The 22,547-nt window shown below is 39.1% G+C and overlaps 1 protein-coding gene across 2 annotated transcripts in view; it reads right to left on the bottom strand.

The window, feature by feature from the left end:
* Positions 1-22,547, bottom strand: part of zfpm2a (zinc finger protein, FOG family member 2a) — a 112,083-nt gene that overhangs the window by 29,529 nt on the left and 60,007 nt on the right. For both annotated transcript variants that reach the window (XM_077720687.1, XM_077720688.1), the window contains exon 5: positions 12,428-12,539. In XM_077720687.1, the coding sequence (XP_077576813.1) occupies positions 12,428-12,539 (112 nt within the window). The remainder of the gene's footprint in view (positions 1-12,427; positions 12,540-22,547) is intronic.

The raw sequence follows: 22,547 nt of genomic DNA, 5'->3' as shown, positions 1-22,547 counted from the left end.
GTTTGTGTAAAACTCAATTAAACTTGTCCCCACTGAATTTCATATTAGAGTACATTAAAAGGAAATTCTTCAAGCGTGATGACAAAGCCTGAACGTAGCACCAGAGCTCCTATTTAGGAGCCAGGCAAAATATTGGACTCTTAGGGTTTTAGCCTGATGCTTAAAGGTGCTTACCACAAAACAAAGAAGAATAAAATAGTCTCGGATTTGTTCATTCCTTTTGCAGACACCGTGAAGTCAAAGTGCGTGGATCAAGGTTTCTGCGGATCAATTAGCTCTGGTTGATACCTTTTCAAGGTAAACAGTCCCCTCAAAAGTCGTAATGGGGGTTGCCAACCGTGTGACACTTGTGAATCTTTCTGAAATGCAGATTGGAATCTTTGGGGATTTGGTAGAATAGTGATCTCTATTTCATACTCCCTTTGAGTCAATAACAAATGACTCAACTGCCTGCATACAATCTTTCTAGGTGAAATGGTGGCGTGCAGTCAAGCATCGCCTGTCGATGTGCGCTTTAACTTCATTCATACGTGATAATGTGCTTCCGACGACATGATAGCAGAGCTGAGGATCTGAGGGGAAGAATGGCACCCCTTAAGAGGTTGTGCCTCTCTGTGAGGAGCTTTAACCTTTTTGTATTTTCTACTGAGCGAGAAAGAACAAACATGGTGAGTCTTTTCTCTAATGCAGAAGAGGAGGGAAAAATAAGGCCTCGCTGAGCTTCAGCCAGGTCTCCTTTACAAGACAACAATCCTTCCCTCCCCCACAGTCTTTCTCTTGTTCTTCCTGCGCTGTCGTCCCTCCCCAACAGCCCAAGAATTTAAGGCTGGCTTTGAAGCCTCTCGGTGTTCTTCGACATTGTAAACTGTGCATGTTCTCATCAGGCTGTCAGCCCCGGGAAGGTGTTTTCGTGCTGAGATTAGTGGACAAGGTGCAGTCTGTGTTTTTGGCCAAACATGCCCATGCTTTGACACAAGGGGGGACTCTGACTCTAACTGGGCAATGCACCAAGATCACTCCCTCTTGTCTCTTCGTTTTCCTCCTCACTCCTTTCCAACACATGACATGTGTCACTGCCACAGATCTGCACTGAAAGATACAACCAGTTCAAGGTCAGGGCGAATCCCCATCGTGGGGAACAGAGAGGAAGAAATGATGTACACCCCTCCTTCCTTTTTACGATGACAATGTAAAAAGTTCAATTTTCTCTCAAGCTTTGCATATTTCACGCCGCTGTAATGTCACTACTCTAATGTGAATTATAGACAGTTTCTCGGAACATGTTCATTTTCTTACTCTGGACAATTTTTATAGGGATTTAAACCCCATGTAATATTCTCATTTTTTATTTCACAGCACAATAGTCGGTGATGAACCAGTGATTATACATAGCTGGAGTCTATTACAGAATAATATAGCAATAGAGTGGATAGCAGGGTGCAGATACTCTGGAACCACTATTTCCCCAATGACACCAATCCCAGGGTATCTAATATTTCAATTATTTCACATGGAAATATGCGTTAAGCCTTATCGTGTATCCACATGCAATGTTCTACGACTGTAGTTGCACAGGTTGAGAAAAAAAACCTCCCTGCAGGATTCCAACAACGTCCAAATATTAATCACTGCAGTTCTGAATTCAGGTGAGCTGAGAAAGGAGGGAAGAAGGGGCACTGTGTAATTATTTGCCACTTACAATGTCCCACACTCCAGACTTGGGTGTATGGTGAGCAGAAAATCTGTTCACTATGGAGCTGAGTTCCCCTCTCTTCTTTGTGGATGAAGCATTTGAATAATTCATAAACTAGAGTGCCATCGGCATATGCACAGGAATAGTGTCACAGAATATCTCACCAAAGATGGCATTCTCCATTATGTGCACTGTGCCGGGTGTGCCTACCTGACACAATGTAATTGGATAAAAGTCAGATGCCGAATATTGAGAGGCCAAATAAGCCAAAGAGTGTGCGGTGTGTGCTAATTGACTCAAAAGCAGCTACAGGAAAATAATTTATTGTCACTCTTTATTGTATTTATTGCCAACACCTCATTACTTTCCGCCCTTATTTGTGGAGTTACAAGAAATAGTGTAATACAATTACTTCTAACTTTGCGTTCACTATGCACGACCTCTCGCATGTAACAAGGCATAAAAAATAGCTCTTGAATGAAAATGCTATTATTCAGATTGGGTTCAGTAAAGTTGTTTTTGTTGTCATTGTACTCCTGTTGACAACTCGTCTCATTGGAATGAGGCTGACTGAAACTGTGTGACGTGCTTTACATATCAAAACAGTGGAGCCTTTCATTTAAAGATGCTTCTTTTTCACAGAAAACATTTGTATTGACAGGTAAACCCCCGGAGATTACACCCTCCGGTCTAATTAGCCTGTTCTGTCATTGCATTATTTACAAATCCCAACCACTGGGTATAGAAAGAGGGTGATCCAGACAAAGCCCGCATTCGAGAGAGGGAGAACGGATAGTGATGGATGTGCCGGCCACACAATTGGAGAGAACCATTGGAAGCTTGCGTAATTCTTAGAGTGAAATATTACCTGAAACCCTTGATTGAGCAGACCTGCCGGGGTTGGCAGTGGAGGTCTCTCCAGTAGAGGATACAAACAAATAAAAGCTCCGAGACCCTCGACCTGACAAAGTGAGTGTGACTGATAAGTTTCAGAACATTTCCCCTTTCTGTTTCTCACGTAATAGTGTTTTTTTTCTTTGGTTTTCGGTTTCACCTTGTTATATAGGCGCTCTTCGATTAGAGGTAATGGCTGTCAACTTCCTGTAGGCTTTCTTTTTAGTATTTGTCACTCTTAAAAAAAAAAAAAAAAACACGGTGCACAGGAGTGGATGATGAATCTTACTTTTGCCAGTTGAGGGCGTCTATTGCCGGAAAAGAATAAAATCCAGTCCTAAACACTGCTGCGCGTATTAGGTAGCTATGGGTATAAGCCTTGTCCGCCGTGATCAAACCAGGATTTATGAAGCATCATAACTCCCGACAACATCCAGCGGCTTATTAATTTTATATATTTCTGTCCATTCCCTGATATTCCAAGCCTTGACAGTCACTCAAGATAAGCCAAAAGCATTCTGACAGGATGGAGTGTGTATATATTTTTCACTGCTGTGCCTCTATCTGCCATTTGAATAGCTTTAAGACAGAACCTGTGGTGTAATTTGACAGTTTTTTGTTTCCCATGGAACCATTCCACTCTTTAAGGGCCTTACATCAGCCTTCTATTATAATAAGGCAGGAGTACTCGCCATACAGGGACACGGGATGGAATTTGGATTTGTTTATGAACATCTACAACATATGTATGTTAATTAGAGTTGACTTTGAGAGAAAAGAAATGAGTAAAAGATGATTGACAACCCACAGAATTATACTTAGTCCTTTGTTATTCATTTGTTCCCAAGTATCAAATTTGAAGACTTTTTCAGTAAATGAGGAAATAAATCAATATACGTAGTGGTTTACATTAATAAAGCCAATAAAACTACTGGAATTTATGAAACATTCTTTCAAAACCAGACACTTTTATCAAAGTGTCGAAAATTTGATTTGATGGCTTCTTAATACAATAAATATATTTTGTTTTTGTATTTTAAATTTCAAAATAATTTCAGCAAAATAAATGACCTTAGAAACTTTCACTTCAAGTTTTGCAATTTTGAGTTGCGTTTGACAATGCTGATAAAGCGGATCCATTTTAAGCATTTGGTACTGCTTAATGATTTTTTTTAGGTGGCAGTTTGATAAGCTAATTTTCTATGAATATTAAAAATGGTGACCAGGTGTTTGTTCATTTGAATAAAACTTAAGAGCTTTTAGAAGCCAATATGTATTTTTTCTTCTTACATTTCCTCCAATTTGACGTGGAAAAAAAAGTATTTGACAAAACTTAGGGTATTTCAGATATTTTTGCAATTTGAAAGGGCCATCAAAAGATCAGCATCGCATCTTTCAATTTTTCACATCTAGTTTTAGTGGAATGGCTCACATTGTATGACTTAAGAATTTGATAATTGAATTCTTGCTTAAGTTAACTGGTCAATATATGAAATCTAAAATCAAGACCCTGAGCATCTGATGCCTTTCTGCTTCAACACCGCCCACATCAACTTCCTTCCTCACACCTCGCGCAGATGACCTGTTAAGTATGGCTTCCATACCAACCGAATAACTGGCCCACATTGGCTATCACAACCAGCCGTCTCTGACAAAGACCCTGGTCAGCCACGGTGACTGAAGCAAGCAGTGGTGAGGAAGCAAGCAGGATGTAATCTCAAGGAGCTGTTGATAAAGGGAAACGTGCAGGGTTTGGGTCAAAGGGATTAAACTGGTGGAGGTGCCAGGTATAAGAAGGAGAGGGGCTGTGGAATGGTAGCGGGAGCAGTGGGCGAGCCACCCTATAACAGTGAGTAGTGTGGAGATTACAGGGGAAATGGTGCAAGGGGGATTCCTGTGAAGGGATGGAAAGAAATAACTATACTGCATCGGAACACAGTATTACCGGCGTCAATCGACAGTATGCAGGCTTAGCATGCTGAGGGCATCAGGTAGTGTTGAGTTGCTGGTTAGGTGATACTCCAATGTGGCAGGTGACAAGTGCAGTGGAAGGAAAGTGGCCTTGTAATAGCAAAGGAAGTATTCGTGATTGCTTAAGTCATAGACACACTTGAGGAATTTGTTTGTGCATTCACTCCCTGTGTGACTGTGATTGTCTAAATATTGCCAACACCATGAATTCAAATGACATTTTAAACTAAGTGGGCCAGCCCCGGCAAGTAATATCAAGCAGGGGATGTCGAAGGTTTTAACTGAGCCCTTCATGTCTATGCAAACCTCACACAGTTTGGTTAGAATTTTATCAACAAAACATGTCATTCATTTCTCCATGAAAATGGAGCTGATAGGAAACCGAAGCCTATCTCTGGCAGACCCAAACACTGAACCCACCGCTTGCATTTCACAGTCGGCAGGGATTGGAGTTCAAAACTCTTACATCACTTCTCTTTCAAGAAGCGACCCGAAAGCTCCCATTCCAATACCATTTCAAATTGAACAGACTTGTGTTTGCAGCAGTCCAGCCCCATTCTAGTATTCTAACCACTGGGGTGATGAAAGATTGTTTTTTACTCAGTGCTCAGGCAAGCACAAATGGAGTGGTTTTGGAGTTAAGAGAAATACTTCATCCGTGCTTGACCATCTTTCTTTTTACCTCCACACACACATCGGTGCCTTTTTGTTTCACTTCTCTGCTGATTTTTCGTTTTTGTCCCTTCTGCTCTCCCCCTCCCACTTTACCTCAGGCCTCAAGGATAGATGGCCTTGTCTGACCGGGGCGACACTGATGTCTGCTCCTCCACACTTCTGTACCTACAGCACGCCTGTCTTCTTATTCAGCACTAGGTCCGTTCTCCTCCTCTCACGCGGAAAATAGGCACCCATCTTTGTCAACCATAGACAAACAGAAGAGTTCTGAAACTCATGACTTGTGACATCTACAAAGAAGGTTATGTTTTACCATAGCATAATGAATTATGAGCTAGATAAGACAGAAGTACAAACCACATTAAACATGACAGCATTGATCCAAATAAGTCTGGTTTGACATTGCCATCAGTTGGTTGCAACTTGTTTTTTTTTTGTTTCATTACATGATCAAAAATATCCAACCCAAAAGAAGTTAAAATAGGCTTTTGTAGATCAAAATTAAAGAGAACAGTAATCCCTCAAATATCGTGTCTTCACTTATCGCAAATTTTCGCAGATTTTTTCGCGATTAAAGATTAGATTAAAAAAAAAGTTCATTAAAGTTAATAAAAATGTGAAAAGCCATGCTGAAACTTGTAATCGAAAGCCACTCTTGCTACCAGCATTCAGCACTGAAGAAAATGTTATAATAGGGATGATGCTACTTTACGATTTTTCGATTATTGTGGTCATTAACCGCAATATTCGAGGGATTACCGTTCATATTAATGTAGCCGGCGGCTGAGCGGTAGGTACGTCAAACAGAGCATCGGAAGACAAGCTCAGCCCAATGAGGATTTTATCATGTTCTTAATTTTCTGTAGACCAACATAATCATGTACAGTTACCCCAAAATTCCCAAAACAGAAAATGTTTGAATGTGGGAGAGCGTGCCTCTCTTTGATGCTTGATCTCCCATTAACAAAGCACTAACACACGATTTAAACACAACGCTTTTGTAAATGTGTGTGTGTGTGTGTGTGTGTGTGTGTGTGTGTGTGTGTGTGTGTGTGTGTGTGTGTGTGTCATCCAACCAACGGCATCCAAAGGCAGTGCTTTATCCTAAAACTCGGGGACAATGCTTTACACACCTACTACTAAACACAGCAGAGTTGGGGGAGGCCAGCTGGATCATAACCAGGCCTGAAAAGCAGGCTAAGGGCTTTTAGAAGATATACACTGAAAGAACTCTTTAATTACAAACTCAAGATCCCTCAGTAGATGGAAAAACCGTGCTGGGTCTTATTTTCATATCTGCTGGATTTTTCAATGAATATAAAAATGGTCATTGATTATGCCATTAAGAGTCGCGGATATAAAGCACATATCATCACATTAGCTTGTGGTGATTAATGTAATAAAATGTGATCTTTTACACCCCATCTGTAACGAACGGATTCAATACTGGGGAGACAGGCTCCAAATATTAAGAAGCAGCTCCTCAAAATCCAGTTAATCAGTTTCCTGTTCAAAGAGAGTGAACATAATAAGAAAGTAATGTAGTAAATCCTAATGTAGAGCGTGTGAGCCGTGTGAACATGCAAGAACGAAGAGGAAAACAATGAACAATATGTGCTTTTAACCTTTGTGAGTGTGTCTTTGCTGTCTTCCCTCTCAGGCACACAATGAGCCTTCTAGAATGATCAATACCAAAGCATTTCACATCATTGATTATACCATTATGGACACGTTAAATGTGTGACACACTCTCATGTGGGAACATTAACCACTGCAGCCAGGGAGAGCGAGGAGGAGGCTGTCTCTTCAACTGCTGTTTTTCCTCCCGGTATTTTTGCCTTAAATGCGGTGCTTAAAGCGAGTTCAGTGCGGTCCAGGTACTTCACTCAGATGATTATAATGCCACGAGGGTGCAATACATCACTCTTATTAGCCACACAGGAGCACAAAGGTATCATAATTAATGGCCGCAGTAGGATTGAACGCTGCCCTGACATGGAAAAGTGGGTCTACTTAAGCTCTACAAGGCATTTAAATATGCAGAGTGAATGGCACAACCCAAACCCTCCTGCTCTAAGGACAGCTCATGCTCATTAGCTTGACACCCTCAATGGCAATGACACAAAGGCAAACGGCTATTCGAACACGCACACAAGCACGTCAAAAAAAAAAAAAACACAAGTGCACGGTGTAAAAAAAAAGTGTTATCATCTATGAAAAAAAAAAAAAACAATTTAGTACTCATCAGCACCCATCACTCCCTTTAAATGCTCTACTCCTTTTTGTTGTTTTTGTCTAGGGCTTTAGCCTGTGGTGAATGCAGATGGACATTTATGTGTCAGCAGCCATTATGCGAATTTTCAGTAATGTCGTCAAGCGTGTGTGTTTGCCGCGAATGTGGGTGCAGTGGCAGAGTGTGGCATCTACTGGCTCGGCAGTACAGTTTAGCAGGAAAGCAGCCTGCTCGGCGGGAGAACAATGGACATAAAAGGCTGCTGGGAAGAAGCGTCTGCAGCTGAAGGCTGCTTACACTGGTCTGAATAAAACAGCCGCAAAGTGGGAATGTGTGTGTATGGATTTGTAAGATAGATCCAGGATAAGGAAAAAGAAATATATTCATGATGTGCGATAATAACTGTTTAAATGTTATATAGAAGCCCACTCTGATTACTATTTAATCTGCATTTCGTTAGCCTCCAACATCCATCCCCTCCTTCTCCCATTCTAATTTTTTTTGTCTCCGTAAAGCCTGTTTTACAAATTCTCTATTACAAATGTGCAAGCTTCATCTTCAGAACCAGCCACTCCTCTCCACCAAGCTCTGAATTGAGCCTGACCGCACGGAGTTATCGCATGGCTCAGTGCAATCAATTATTGTTGGAGCAGAATCATTAATAATTTCCTAATGAAAACGATTCTGTTGATCTCTGTTGTCTTTTAATTAAACATAATTAGTCGGCTGCTCTGAGCTGTGGTGGGGACTCCTTTAGGGTACAATTTTGTTTTATTACACTGATAATGAAATTTCTACATTGTACCAGTTGTTTAGTTATTATTCAGTCACGCCATTTTGCTATGTTCTGAGATAACAGATCATAAACCCTTGCATGCCCCGTTTGCCTGAATCTTTTTAAAGAAGAGGGTTAAATGCTCAGCTCTCACCGGCAGCAAGCAGTATATGTTCAAGTAAAATCAAGCAATGCAACCGCACACCAAATATTTAAACGTCCATTTCAAGTATAGAAAAAAAAGTGTCAACAAAAGCCACGTTGGTTCATCTCACGCCTCAGAGGGCATCCACCAGTTGTAATGAAACATTGGCCTAAAAAGAATCTAATTATATATGGATTTAGTGACTGAAATAAAACAAATGTACCAAGTTTGCCAATTCTTCTGTTTAGTCTTATGTAATACATCCTAGATACATTGATTAATTCACCTTGAACAATGGCCTAAGTTATTCTATGGGTACTTGGTAACATGTTGTGTCTCGATGTGGGTTGTTTTAAGGATGAAAATGATATTAATAATGCCACGTGACATGTTCATGACGTGTAGTTTATAGTAGAGACAATAAACGAGCAGAAACATGACTTTCAGATTTGAATGATTTTCTGTAATGTAGTAGAGGCTGATTCAAAATGTAATTTTTTCGAGTAGCATCTTTAACAATTGGACACAAGTAAAAATATTCCAATCAGGAAAGGCACAGAGAAGCCTTTGTTAGTTTTTATTTTCCTCCAAGTTTATCAATCTGTTGTTTATCTGCAGCGAAAATTCCCAACTGGTTCCTATCTTTCTCACCGGGTCCCTGTCTGTCATCCTTACTCGCTCCTGGCGCTCCACTCTTACTGTAACACATAATTACTCTGCAGACTTTCTGACTGTTTCTAGAACTTCTATGCTTCAAAGAAATTGTCAGTCTGTGGAGAAGAGCATTGTGGGAGTTCCAGGTGGATTTCTTGATAATGAGAGCGCAGTGGTAGAGTTGAGCGTTTTAGTAATGGCTGGCTGCTAAGGCTCTTCATGGGAGTTTAATGTAAAACAAACAGGGCCACAGTAGCGGCCTGAGAAAAGCAGATATTGAATTTGCTATAATGCCACTTCGGGGCTAGTGCAGCCTCTTATTTTTTTTAACCAATGAAAATTAGTAGTCACAAATAATTTATATTCATGAATTTCAAACATTCCAATGCCTGGAGCCTTGAAGGGTTTTTCTTCCTCAATTTAGGGGCTGAAAGTTTCCAATCAAAACCCATCAAATCAGCAGCACCAAAGCAGAACACGTACGAAACTCAAATACCTGCATTTAATCTAGTAACTTCAACAACAATGTTTTAGTGTGGCCTCCTTAGCAATAATGCAGCATATGTATTTGATTTATTTAAATAGAGGAATGTAAGGGTAAGATTTCCACTCAATTTCCATTCAAGCCATTTTTTTCAACCACAATTCAATGTACAATCCACTTAACTGACTGGCCTGTCAATTTGTCTGATTTAATTGTCATGCATTTCTATATGCAGGGTGTCCATAAAGTCAGTGTGTGCTTTAAAAGAGAAATCTTCTGTAAAAAGCATTAAAATTTAAGCACACAGTAATTATAGGCACAGTCATTGATCAATTATTTACCAAAATATACAACATAAAACACTTTAAGTCAAGTTTAAACATTTAACATACTCATTTTTGTGAGCACCTGGAAAACAAAAATAGATACGATAAAAAAATTGGCAAATATGGGTTGCCTTTTGTGTAATCCTTTTCGTAGTTCCACATAGACTCTATGGAAACCTTGGATTACCTACAAATATACTGGGTATGTTACTTCAAAAAGCTAGTTGGTCATATTGTCACCCACTGGGAATGACCCATGTGGGATCCCATCAAACTGTCCAACTGTTTGTTCCACTTTCTACTGGATATATTATACACGTAACACTCCCACAGTATAACACACAGAATTATTCCTGCCACTATTTCTCTCACTTCACATACGTCTAGAAGTATTGGAGACAGTTGAGGAGTTAAAGTGTAAAGCAGAAATCACATATCACAGTAGTCCTCTGTAACCACTCAAACCAATCAACGGTCAGATACTCCCCCATAGATTCGTACTGGCAAGCATTCAAAGTGAAAGCGACTATCTTTGCAGGCAGCAATAAAGAAAGTCGGGACCAGTGAAACGTGAGCCAAAACATATTCTGCAAGCATACGGTCCAGTGAGATATTCCCTGTTTTCCATAAGTAACACATCTCAAGGAGCAATGAAGCAGTCAACAGTGTGGATTCAGGAGAGGTTTAAGATATAAACAGGCTGGGCCCAAGCATTTCAAAGTGGGAGGAAAGTTGTAGTAGGACTCTGAAGAGAAAAAGAAGAGCGACTTTAATCAACCCATAACTATAGTGTTGACACAGTAACCTTCCATTTCACAAGTAACTTGTCCAAAGACCAAAATGTTATAATAAAAAAGCCCCTATTTCCAGTGTTGGCTCCAGAGGCACTCACACAGAAGCTGCTTCTGCTGTCCATATTTAACTTTGGCTACAAGATTTAAATTAATTTGTTGTATTCTGTTATCACATACCAGCGTTTAATAATTTGCTTGGAGGATTTCCCAATAATGAAAGTAATACAGTACAACACAGAACAACTGTCACGGGGGGACGTGTGAAGATGTCATTGTGTTTAATTTAATAACATCAAAATGTAAGCGGCAAACAAAGCAACTGTGAATGACACAGCTGAGCAAGTAGTATTGTGTTGCGTGTGATGCTTATCATATATGTATATCACAAGCATGCTTAGCTCATTACACATGGGAGTGGCAAAGCAAATTGTCCACCTCAGATAAAACAAGTGGAAAATCCTGTTTTTGCAGCCTCATTTTTGTTTTACACAGTATATCTGCAAGTAAAATGACTAGACCTTTTTTATTGTATTTTATATATATTTTTTAAAGTGCATAATCTTCTTTAACAGCTTATCAAAACTTTAATGATCTGGTGATAAAGAGCACAAAGTTAAGTAGCCGGTTAAGAGGATAACTCCCCAGTGCAGTCTAGTGATTAGTAGATGAGAATTGCGAGACAGAAAATCCGGGTTGCAAATCCCACTCCTGCCATTTATTCACTTTGAGGAAGAAGATTCTGCGTTTCAGCTTTGGGGATATTGTCACGGGTAATCATTTTTAAAGAGCGATAAATAAAGTCTCTTTCCTTCACCCTAAGCAACCCTGCATACGTATCTTTGTTGTCTTCACTTCTATATTTCATAAATTTATGAAATAGTTAGCCTTGATTGATCATCGCACAATACTTCATGTAACATTGTTAAGCATATTATCAAAATATATATTAATTCATTTTCCATACCGCATATCCTGACAAAGTTCACAAGGGATGCTAGAACCTATCTCAACCAACCAAGGACAACAGGTTGGGGGGGGGACACCCTGAATTTGGTTGCCAGGTAATCACGGGGCACAATGAAATGGACAACCACTCACTCACTCACGCTTGCGTTATGGCGTTTCGGCTATGTCACGTTGCAGTTTCGTGCCTGTCAAGTCTAATATGTATATACAAGGCTTGATTCGGTCATCATTATTTTGAGTTACATGGGTATATGCGAGAAAATATGGTAATTACCCCAAATAACTGCTGTTGGAACGAATTCAAACAATAAAGCATATGAAGACCAGTTAAAGCTTTGCACAGTAATGGACACATCTTACTGCAGTATTGTTTACCTCTACTGGTAGAAGAAAATGAACAAATGAAGCAATGGTAACCTTATCTCAATTCTTTATCCCCTTAAAGACAAAGTATAAAAGGAAAAGGTGGGGCGCATTGATTTCAGCAGCGAAATCTAAAGACAATTAACTTTCTATGTCAAGTGATGTTTCCCTGTTCTTAATCAGTGTTTTAATGCTATAAATTACTTGCTGGATAAGACAAACAGATAGCTAGTGAGTGTGTGTACGTGAAACCGCGTGTGCTCATCCTTGCAGCCATGCTGCACGGAACATCCTGCAAAGCAAAGTGTGCACAAGAGAGAAACGAAAAGAAGGGCCAGGAGACGGGCAGGTGGGACTTGAGTGGATGAAGGATTGTCTGTGTTTTAGCGACGATGCTGTGCTGTGTTGTGCTGCGGTGGTGAGAGATAACGCGATTCCAGGGTTGCTTGCTTACCTTTGCTGTACACCACACAGTTGTTTTTGTTGTCCTCTGCTCCCTGCCAAGTCACATCCAGCAGCCACTTGGGGCCGGCGCTCAGCACCACCGGGACCGTGCTCTTCGTCTTCTGGAAGGAGACAGATAACACACATTCATCATTTGCCTATTTTGGTGATTAGAGAAACACTAATAACCGGCAATTTGCTCTAGCCAGGAACGGTCGCTCATGTACAGATAATTTGAGAAACTATAAGAGTCCATCTCAATCCTTTTATAAACATTGCCGGGATGTGGGTATATTAGTAATGGCCCGCTGACAAAAGGCTGCAGTTGTAATTTTAAAAGAGGAAAAAATTTGGAAAAGACTACATTGTGTTGAATCAAAAAGAAGACAGCTCGGAGTGAAAATCAAGGATTCCAAAGAGATGTACTAGAGGCTTATAGGCGCATCTGAATTCAGCCAAGAATGAAGAGGAAACGACTTTTAAGAAAGAGGGAAGGGAACATTCTGTAGTGAACTTTGGTCGCATTGTACCATGCTATCGTCAAGATCTCACTATTTCCTGAAACAAGTAGGGAAGAATATAAAGAATCAGTATCTGTTTCAAAGGGCAATTGAGGTTAGAGCTTTTATAATATGCTGATAAATTATACTGAATGTGTAAAGTCATTTTTCTTTTTTGTCAGAGGTCAATGTAGGGTTTTTTTCTTCAAGAAGAAAGGAAAAGAGACATAGTACAATATCCTCTTGATAGGCCTGCGTACAAGACTGCCACAGAATGTGCATTTATTCAATTATCCTATGTTGCTGTTGTTAAGCGTGTGCTAATTTACCTGAGTACAGACATCTAGTAAAGAAAAAATGTTGACACTTTGATGCCATTTCTTTTATCTGAGTGTTATTAAAATTGTACTGTTTTGGCAGCAATCTTAACCATAATCATATGCGTAATGAAAGGAAAAATGATCGAGTTTTTCCCCCGCACTCTCCACTTATATCTGAGCATGGCAACAACCTTCAAGAATGAATACAAATGTCACTTGAGCATGTTAAAGGTCGGAATTGGCACAGATACGCAAAAAGGATGAGTGCTGCGCTCGGGCAGTGTGTCTGTCTGCATGCTCACACCCATTTCTTATTTTTTCCCCATGGACTCCATCAAGCCACAGTCTAGAGGACAAAAAGCCTTTCTGAAGACATTAAGATGATGAGAATCTGTTCATGAATTTGGCTGCAATGCTAAAAACAAATATAGCCTCCAAATGAAGATGTTATTTATGCGTCATTCACTTGGAGATTATTGCTGAGCACAAACTGCACCGCTGAACTGATAAGAGGTTGATATTCTTATTTTTTCTCTTGGCATCGTTTTATCCCGCCTTGGCAGCAGATGAGAGAAAGACGACCTCAGTAATTTAAGTCATCTTGGATTTCACATTTCAAATTAGCCTCACAATAAAGTCCTCTATTGGGTAACCTGAAAATCTCCTAGCGCTGTCAAGGAAGCAGAGCAGACTGGCCGATTGTTGCCAGGACAACTATCTGAAATGGGAATCAGATTAACCCTTTCTTAGATCTCAAGACTGGTGCCATCTCTTATTCAGCAGCGAGAGGCCTTTCACCCATCCCCCAGAGCCTTTGGGAATTTGCAATATTCCAGCTGCTCTCCATGTAGCAACATGGATGGAACACCAGCCTAACTTGACATCTTAGTACTGGGACATTATTCTCAAGACTTTTGCTATTTATTGCTTTAATTTTGTCACAGAGGGTATTACATATTACTGTGTGAACTGTCAATTCCAGTTTACTTTGCTTCACCCTTGTCGCAAACAAGTGATGACAGTTTCTTACTGCAGATTTACATAACTCATCCACGGTGACAAACGTGTGCTTTGGAAGCATGCGTCTAGCAGCCGCCACAAAGACAAAGAGATGCACAAGAGCAAGTGCGGGCAACATATTTGGGATTAAGATAGTGTGGCGTCACTGTGGGGAGGAGTGTTTGCAAATGCAAATGAAAACATTTCTACAACCGGATCAGTTGGCCTAAGTGGCTACTATGCAGTGAAATGCAGATTGACAGGCAGAAAATTACAATTTCCCTGCGGCGGGGGGGAATATGAGCGAACTGGTTGTATGGTAACAAACTCAGCCTCTGTTACTATGTAGAAACTGTGAGTAAATTCTAATGCAGGTAAAACATGATGTAAAGGAGTTCATATCATTTATATTTACAAGTTGCCACATAAAAATGGCGCCTGATAGATTATAGATCCTGTGAAGCTGACACCCACACACACACTGTGTGTGTTATAGTATATCCGCCCCCTGCCTTCACCTCAGTGGTTTCAATACTCTCTTGCCCCCCCCCCTCCCCCAAGCTCTGCTACCTTCTCTCATGTAAGAGATACAGCGACCCAAACAGTGTAGTCAGCGAGTAAGTGATTACAAACTGATGCGCCAAATTCGCTATAAAATGAAAATCAATATTTTCACAAGTTGCTGCAACATAAAAGATAACCTTCATTGATTTTTTTTTTTGGAGACTTAGACGTCTATGATAACATCTAATATAAATTTTCAGCCACATGGATTTGGATCAGAGGCGAGCAGGGGTTGAACGATAAGTTCCGTGCACATCTCTTAGAGTTGGATTTTTTTTCTTCCTCCCCCTTCCGTCTTCCAAGGCAGGGTTGGACTATTTATAATTGGCCCTGTGTGAGCAAAAGCTTCTATCAGGAATCTGTTCTAATTTTTATTACGGAGAAGCTAAAGCCTGTTCCAGATAATTTGGAAATTTCAGGGGAATTGTGATAGAGCTGATGGCACAGCCGGACCAACTCCAGAAAGGAGCTAACCTGTAATAGCCTCTGTGGCTGCGCTGATTAAATGTTGCCATAGATGAAAGGCCTGCCATCACCGCAATAAATTAACCAATCACACAAATCCCAAGTCGCTACTAATCCCTCCTTGATACCATGATCCTCTGATCAGCTGAAGGAGGTAAAGAAGAAAGTGTCTTGTGACACTCAGCCTGCCTCCAACTCCCAGCTTTCCAGTGTAAACAACAAGCTAATGATATCACGGCTGACCACCAGTGGCTGCTGTTAACGTGCTCCACGGTCAGGGCAGGTGAAATCGATACAAACCTTGGTGGGAATGATTATTTTCCTCATGCCATTTTCTCTAGCTGCCTTCAACAAGGTCACTGGCACTGGATCTAGGATTTAGACAGCTGAGCGATCAAAGCTGTCCTGTCAGGACTTTCACCCATCCCACCTTAAGGGGGGGAGGCGGCCATATTATTGAAAGTGTACCTTGTAATTTCTTGTTTACAAACAGCCGAGTCCCTGCTGTGAATGCCCAACCATCAAGTGTGAAATTAAATGTACCTACTCCCCAAAAGTGTCCGAGCTGTTCTTAATTCCGCCCACAACTGACATACGGTGGGGCTAATTGAAGTACACCAAGAAAATGAAGCTAGCCAGATCAAAATATCAAAGCTTTAACAATGCAGAAATGTATTGCATTTAGTTTCTTGTTTTGTCTGTACTGATAATAACTGTCTAACAATTTTATTTCCAAATTTACCTGCATGCTCAGTGGCTAGTTTGAGTGGAGGTTATATTTTTAATTTTTTCTTGCATGTCCCGCACGATCCAGGTTTGTATAGCGCAGAATACAGTTGTGATTTTAGTTATTCCCAATAGGGTCACCACAGCAAGACACTTGTGTGATGTGATGTACTGATTCAGTGATAGACCTTGTCTCACCTGGAAGATCACTCTTGTGTTCTTTCTTGTGTATATATATATATATATATATATATATATATATATATATATATATATATATATATATATATATATATATATATATATATATATATATATATATATATATATATATATATATATATATATATATATATATATATATATATATATATATATATATATATATATATATATATATATATATATATATATATATATATATATATATATATATATATATATATATATATATATATATATATATATACTGTATATATTTTTAAAAATGTGTCTGCATTTGTGGTACATTGTTGGAGGTCACTGAATATATATTTATATATATATATATATATATATATATATATATATATATATATATATATATATATATATATATATATATATATATATATATATATATATATATATATATATATATATATATATATATATATATATATATATATATATATATATATATATATATATATATATATATATATATATATATATATATATATATATATATATATATATATATATATATATATATATATATATATATATATATATATATATATATATATATATATATATATATATATATATATATATATATATATATATATATATATATATATAGATATATATGTGTGTATATATATATATATATATATATATATATATATACATATACATACATACATATATAGATTTTGTTTTTACAAAAAAATAGCACAACACATGCTATGTTACTTTTATCTAAGAAATTAAAAGGAATGAATTTTCCACGACACTATATACTTTAACAACATTTTATATCAATACTGTGGACTTTTTCCCTTCACAAATGCGCCCTGTCCTCTAGAATACATTAACAGCAGAAATAAGAGGAACAAGGTTACTGTATACAGCGATGGCAGGTTTTATTTGTTTCCAACATGGAAGTGAGGATAAAGGATTTGTACCTGTTTTAACAGTTTACAGCAGACAGCACTCGCACCTTGATAACGTCCATTGCAATTAGTTATTCAGTGCGATGAAACAAATTGCATGTGGTCAACTGGAAATTTCATTAAGAGAGATTTTCCTCTAGCCCTCGTTATCGCCGCACGTTTTAATATTTTCTTAGCCTCAAGGATGGCTGGGTTGCAAGGGCCTTTTTTTTCTTTTTTCCAAATAATTGGCCAAAGCCAACCTCGCAGCTCGTGTCTCACTTCTATTCAAAACCTGTGTCTATATATGTATGTGCGTAGTTTAGTGCTACATGTTTTCCTCTTTTCATGCTTCTGAATATAGGATTGTCAGTCAGCCAGCGTGTAACACAAAGTAGGAAATACCTTATATAAACAGCCACAGTTACATCTGGCACAGATGAAAAGATACCTACGTAATGCTTCAATTCCATTTCCACCCCCTCTTCAAGGCTAGAGCATCTGCTGCTGGGAGACTAAATAACAGGAATATGCAGGAATTGCACCCTAATTCCCTTTAGAGTTAGATCTTGGCTGGTACCCTGTCATGAATCAGAGAATTTCGATATGAAATGAGGCAAGCTGCTCTAATCATTTCTGCATTTCAAATTGGATCACTGGCTCAATCGTTTGGCTTTTAAACTGCTTGCCTAAGAGCAAATGTGAGGTGAGAGATAATTCAGCTGAAATCGCTGCCTGCTCCGTGCAGCAGTTAGTTTACTGCTTGAGTGCAAGAGAATGCGACCCCCACCCTTCCCTTCGCCCATCGTTCTCTTTTCAACTTTCTTAAATTGACTTTTCATTTTAAAAAAAATCGATTAAATTGAGAGAGTCACCGCTGTTCCCGGAATCTTTGAAGGGACACACATGCTTTTGCAGTTGCTATCATGGCCCCCGCTATAAGGAAGAAATATTTTCTCATTTAATTCACCTTTTATCCCATTGGCTGGACTGTAAGCATCAAAGTACACATGCAGCATTAAGCTAGTGCTTATTTCTCTCACTCAAATGCCCACACAGGGTTGTATTTATATAGAGCATGGGCGGTAAGGCATTCTGTTCACTCTGCTTCAGACGTCCAGTAAAGGCTAATAAAGCAGACAAATGAGCGCTTGCCTGAGAGTCTGCTTACACACCAAGGACAAATCACTAACAAACCATCTGAAAATTAGACTATTATGAGTCAATTCAATCAGATGCAAGGCAAGGATTTTAAATATAGAATCCTAAATACGTGGAGGTTAGAATTTGGAGGGGGCTGAGGGCTCTATTCTGAAGACACACGGAGGTGCTTTTCTCCAGTCAGAAAGTTCAATAGAAATTACGCGCCTTTCCTTCTCTCTGTCGTTACTCAATATTTCCGCAATATCCCAAACATAACGACCAAACAGTTCATTCAAATCTCCCGGCTAGTTCCACTGTGCAGAAACTGTCATTCTTGAGATACTATTTGAAATGTTAAACAAGAGAGAGGTACATTTGTAATGCACGTGCTGCAGGTCTTAATCATGTCTTGGAGGTACATGTTCAAACATGTACTTCTGCTGTATTGCTCTGGTCAGCTTCAGCGCTCACTGTTTGAATTATAAGCAATTTCCCATTTGAATTCAATTGGTAAGGTTGTTTGATCTTTTGCATGTAGTATAAGTAAAAGCTGCCTGGCACAGCGAGTGGGGAGAAGTTGTGTGAGGGGCCATAATAGGAAACTCTGAGGCAGTAATGTTCGCATGTATGGATATTAACACAGTCCCTGGGGGCCGTGGTGGCAGGTGACATATTCTCAAGACAAATCTACTCTTTCCCTGTTGGGAATAAACAGGCGGATATACCCAGAGAGGATGAAAGGGAACTCAGGAGTCAATCAGTCAACGGGGTCATCGTAAATCCCTGGCCTCATAACTGCACACATCAGTCAGACGCTGTAAATATAGACAAATATAAAATGGTTTGCACGATTCTTAAATAAAGTCCTTGACTTTAGATAAACCTCTGTGCCCCCCTTTAGGTTTAATATTCTTTTGAACTCCCTTCTTTCTCTGGGTGACTCAGAAATTTCACAATGCATTAGAATGGCATCCCTCTGTGAGAGTGCTTTTATACTTCAGGAGAGACTGTGTGCAGCCAATCGCACTTTTTGATTCATGAATTTGGTTCTGCAGAATATCAATTAGACTTGACAGGGAAAATGCCCCAAAACAATCAACTAAAACAGCATGCATGTGTTGCTAAGTGAATTTTTGACAAAATAAAAAAAAATGGGACAAGATGCTGAAATGGAGATAATTTACATATTCTGCTCGATCATCTATGCTGTGCTGCAGCGCTCTATAGGTTCATCACTGGGTGCACTTTAGGGAAATTGTATATTGCTTAATACACTGGAGAAAGACCAAAACAATTATATTACCTTAAGTAAATAAGATAAAGACTTTGCTCCTTACCAAATGCATTAGACGTGAACTTTCTTATCAGAGTCTCAGCACATGGACTGTTAAGAAATGGGATCCCTGGGTTGAAAAAGGTCTTTGTTACCCAATTAGTTTGCCAACGACCCAGCAGTGTAATATTCTACTTTGACAGCCTCATACTCATCAATTGGGAGAGACACAACTGGAACAGCACGTAGTGAATAGACAATATCCAAAGCCTCAACCAATCATGTTTTGTCTTATCTTCAACAATAATATTTAGATTTTTGGGGTACCAGGTTGTCCATCCATCTAAAACTATTTTTATGGAAAGTTGTAACTCAACAATGTTGAAAATGTTAAAAAGGATTACTTCCAGGGAAGGTCTAATAACTGGAGGTTACTCTACAGCCAGGATATCCAAACCGGTCCTTGAGTGCCGCTGTGGGTGCACGTTTTTTGTTCCAAACAATGCACTACTTTTTCAAAATAGCACATTTATAATAATTCAAAGTCAAAACTGACAGAAGATGACAGTAAGAATTTGGAACAATTTTGAAATAAAACCAAATTGAAAGACCTAATGTTTTTTGCCAGTGTTGCATGATTTACAGGTGTGAAGTTTCTTTCTTTTTTTTTTAAATGAAATATATTGTCAGGATTAAAGTCAAATAAATGTGCATACTTCACAATGAAGAGATTCCATGTTTGAATCTGAGTTTGGGTGTTCCTTTTCGAATTCACAGCCCAGACATAAATGTGGCAATGCAGAACGTGACAAAATATATTGTTTTCTGCACTTTGAGAAGATGTCAGAGCACTTGGGAAGAACATACAAATGCAAGATGTAGTACAAAGAAATCATGCCCACACCATTTTGACTATGAACTAACTACCCACTGCCCACAAGCAGGGCTTTACAAATGTAAACATTCAAGAGTTATCTTCAGCACTTGACAAGAAGTTGATTTAACATATCACAAGAAAAGCCATGATGGTGACAGATGGAAAAGCAGCTGGCACTGCTCAAACTCTTTTCATTTTTTCTCTCGCTCCGCTTCTACTTGTGCCTTTGCTCCAGTGGCGATCTGTTGGGTATGAAGGTGTTGAATAATCATTCATTTGGGGAGACATATTGCCTGCTGTCCCAATGGGCAATGAGCGTGAAGGGAGTTCTAAGTTGGGTTCAGTTCATTAAATGAATGCCCACAATGTTTAGATATATACTGACTACCAAAATATCAGGTCCAGGATATTTTAAGAAAAAAAAAACTAAACAAGAATGTTAGCCACCTGATGGTGTAGTGGTTCACTCACATGAGTTCAGGCGCGGGTTCGATTCCCGCTGGTGGTGGTAGGATTGTGATTGCCAAACGTTTGCCTGTCTCTGCCCTATTGTAACAGAAAATTAATGCACGAATAGATGAAAAAAATATGAATGCTTTTAATGGAAACTGCCAAGGAGTTCTTAGAATGGAAGGAGGCGTGCTATTATTGGTTTGGTTTGGTAGACAACTTATTAAGTAGCTGATTTTATTGTGTAGACTGTATTTTGACTGAACGGAATAGTACGTGTTAGACAGTTTTTCACTATTTATTAGAAGTACATCTCATATTAGGTGAGATTGGTTCATATATAGTGTGTTGAAATAATCTTTCATATTTCTTGTACATAGAAACCGTGTTTGCATATGAATAATGAAATCAGATGAGAGTAATAATAATTGCAGTAATGTAGAATATTATTGCTAATAATAATTTTGAAAAGCTTAGCTTTATATAGCACCGCTCCCAGCGACACTGATTGGAAATAATTACAATTGCACCCATCTGAGGAGACCTCAGCCCTGATATTGGTTTAAGCCCATGGAATAATTGATGCATGCAATCACATAATGGTTCTCTGCCGAAAATTTGTGCCCATTATTTCATTAGATGAAACCGCATTCTTGGTGCCAAAAATGTTGGTGTGCACCGCAGAAATTTAAATCCTGTTAGTTGTGATAACGTCTGATGTTTGTAAAGCAGATGGGCTGTTGCATGAGAAACAAATTGCAGATTGTACTTCCACATCTTGAATTCTTTTACCTTAACAGTTTCTCAGAAAATGAGTGCCTACTTGTAACTATGTATGAGTTTATGTCATTTGAGAGACTGTTCTGTAGGTCCTATCCTGAGGTGTCTTCTGCATATGTAATTGGGTGTTACTGTAAATAATTGCCTGAGCATTTGCCAATGCGATGAAGGCGATGATTTGTGGCTTGTCTCATGTGTGTAGGCAATGTGTGTATCGCTCGGTATATTTCCGTGCATCTGTACATACGTACGTTTGTGTGTATGAGAGCGAGTGAGTACATCTGCCCCATCCATACTCCACACTCAAGTCCCACTGATTCTCCTTTCCAGCCATGTTGAATCCTCTTTTCCTTATCAGGCGAGCCCAGGCCTGCATCAGGCTCTCCTTGCTATGACAGAGGCTACAACAATAGGCCTGCGATACCGCTGCTTAGCGCTGCGTTTCGGAGGGGAAACCTGCCACGGGTGCAGATTAACTACAACACACACACGCACACAAAATAGATTGCAGCCACCAAAACAAAACATTTTTCAGAATGCCTCCTGCTGATTAATGAAGCAATGACAAGAAGAAAAATATAATTTCTAAAACAGAAAAATCTGCCGCCACTTGTTAAAGTTTCGGGGTAGCTAACAATAAACATTGGATGGAGAGGGTGGGCAAAAAGGGCTGAGATAAATGGCTTGAGTGATGGGCTGAATAATTTCTGGAGCATTTTTTGGGGGGTTACACATGCCTGTATTGCTACCCTTGTAGTGAATTGTACAATAATCACACTCCAATGGCTGACAGTCCCCACATCTCTTTCTATCCCAGGAGAAAATTAGGACAGTATCTTGACATTTTTGCTCTTCTGTAGTTGACAAGCCAAAGCTCTCTGTTCACAACACACACAA

The sequence above is a fragment of the Stigmatopora nigra genome, chromosome 7, assembly GCF_051989575.1.
Source record: "Stigmatopora nigra isolate UIUO_SnigA chromosome 7, RoL_Snig_1.1, whole genome shotgun sequence".
In the NCBI taxonomy this organism is placed as follows: domain Eukaryota; kingdom Metazoa; phylum Chordata; class Actinopteri; order Syngnathiformes; family Syngnathidae; genus Stigmatopora; species Stigmatopora nigra.
This window is presented reverse-complemented; position numbering and strand designations above follow the sequence as displayed.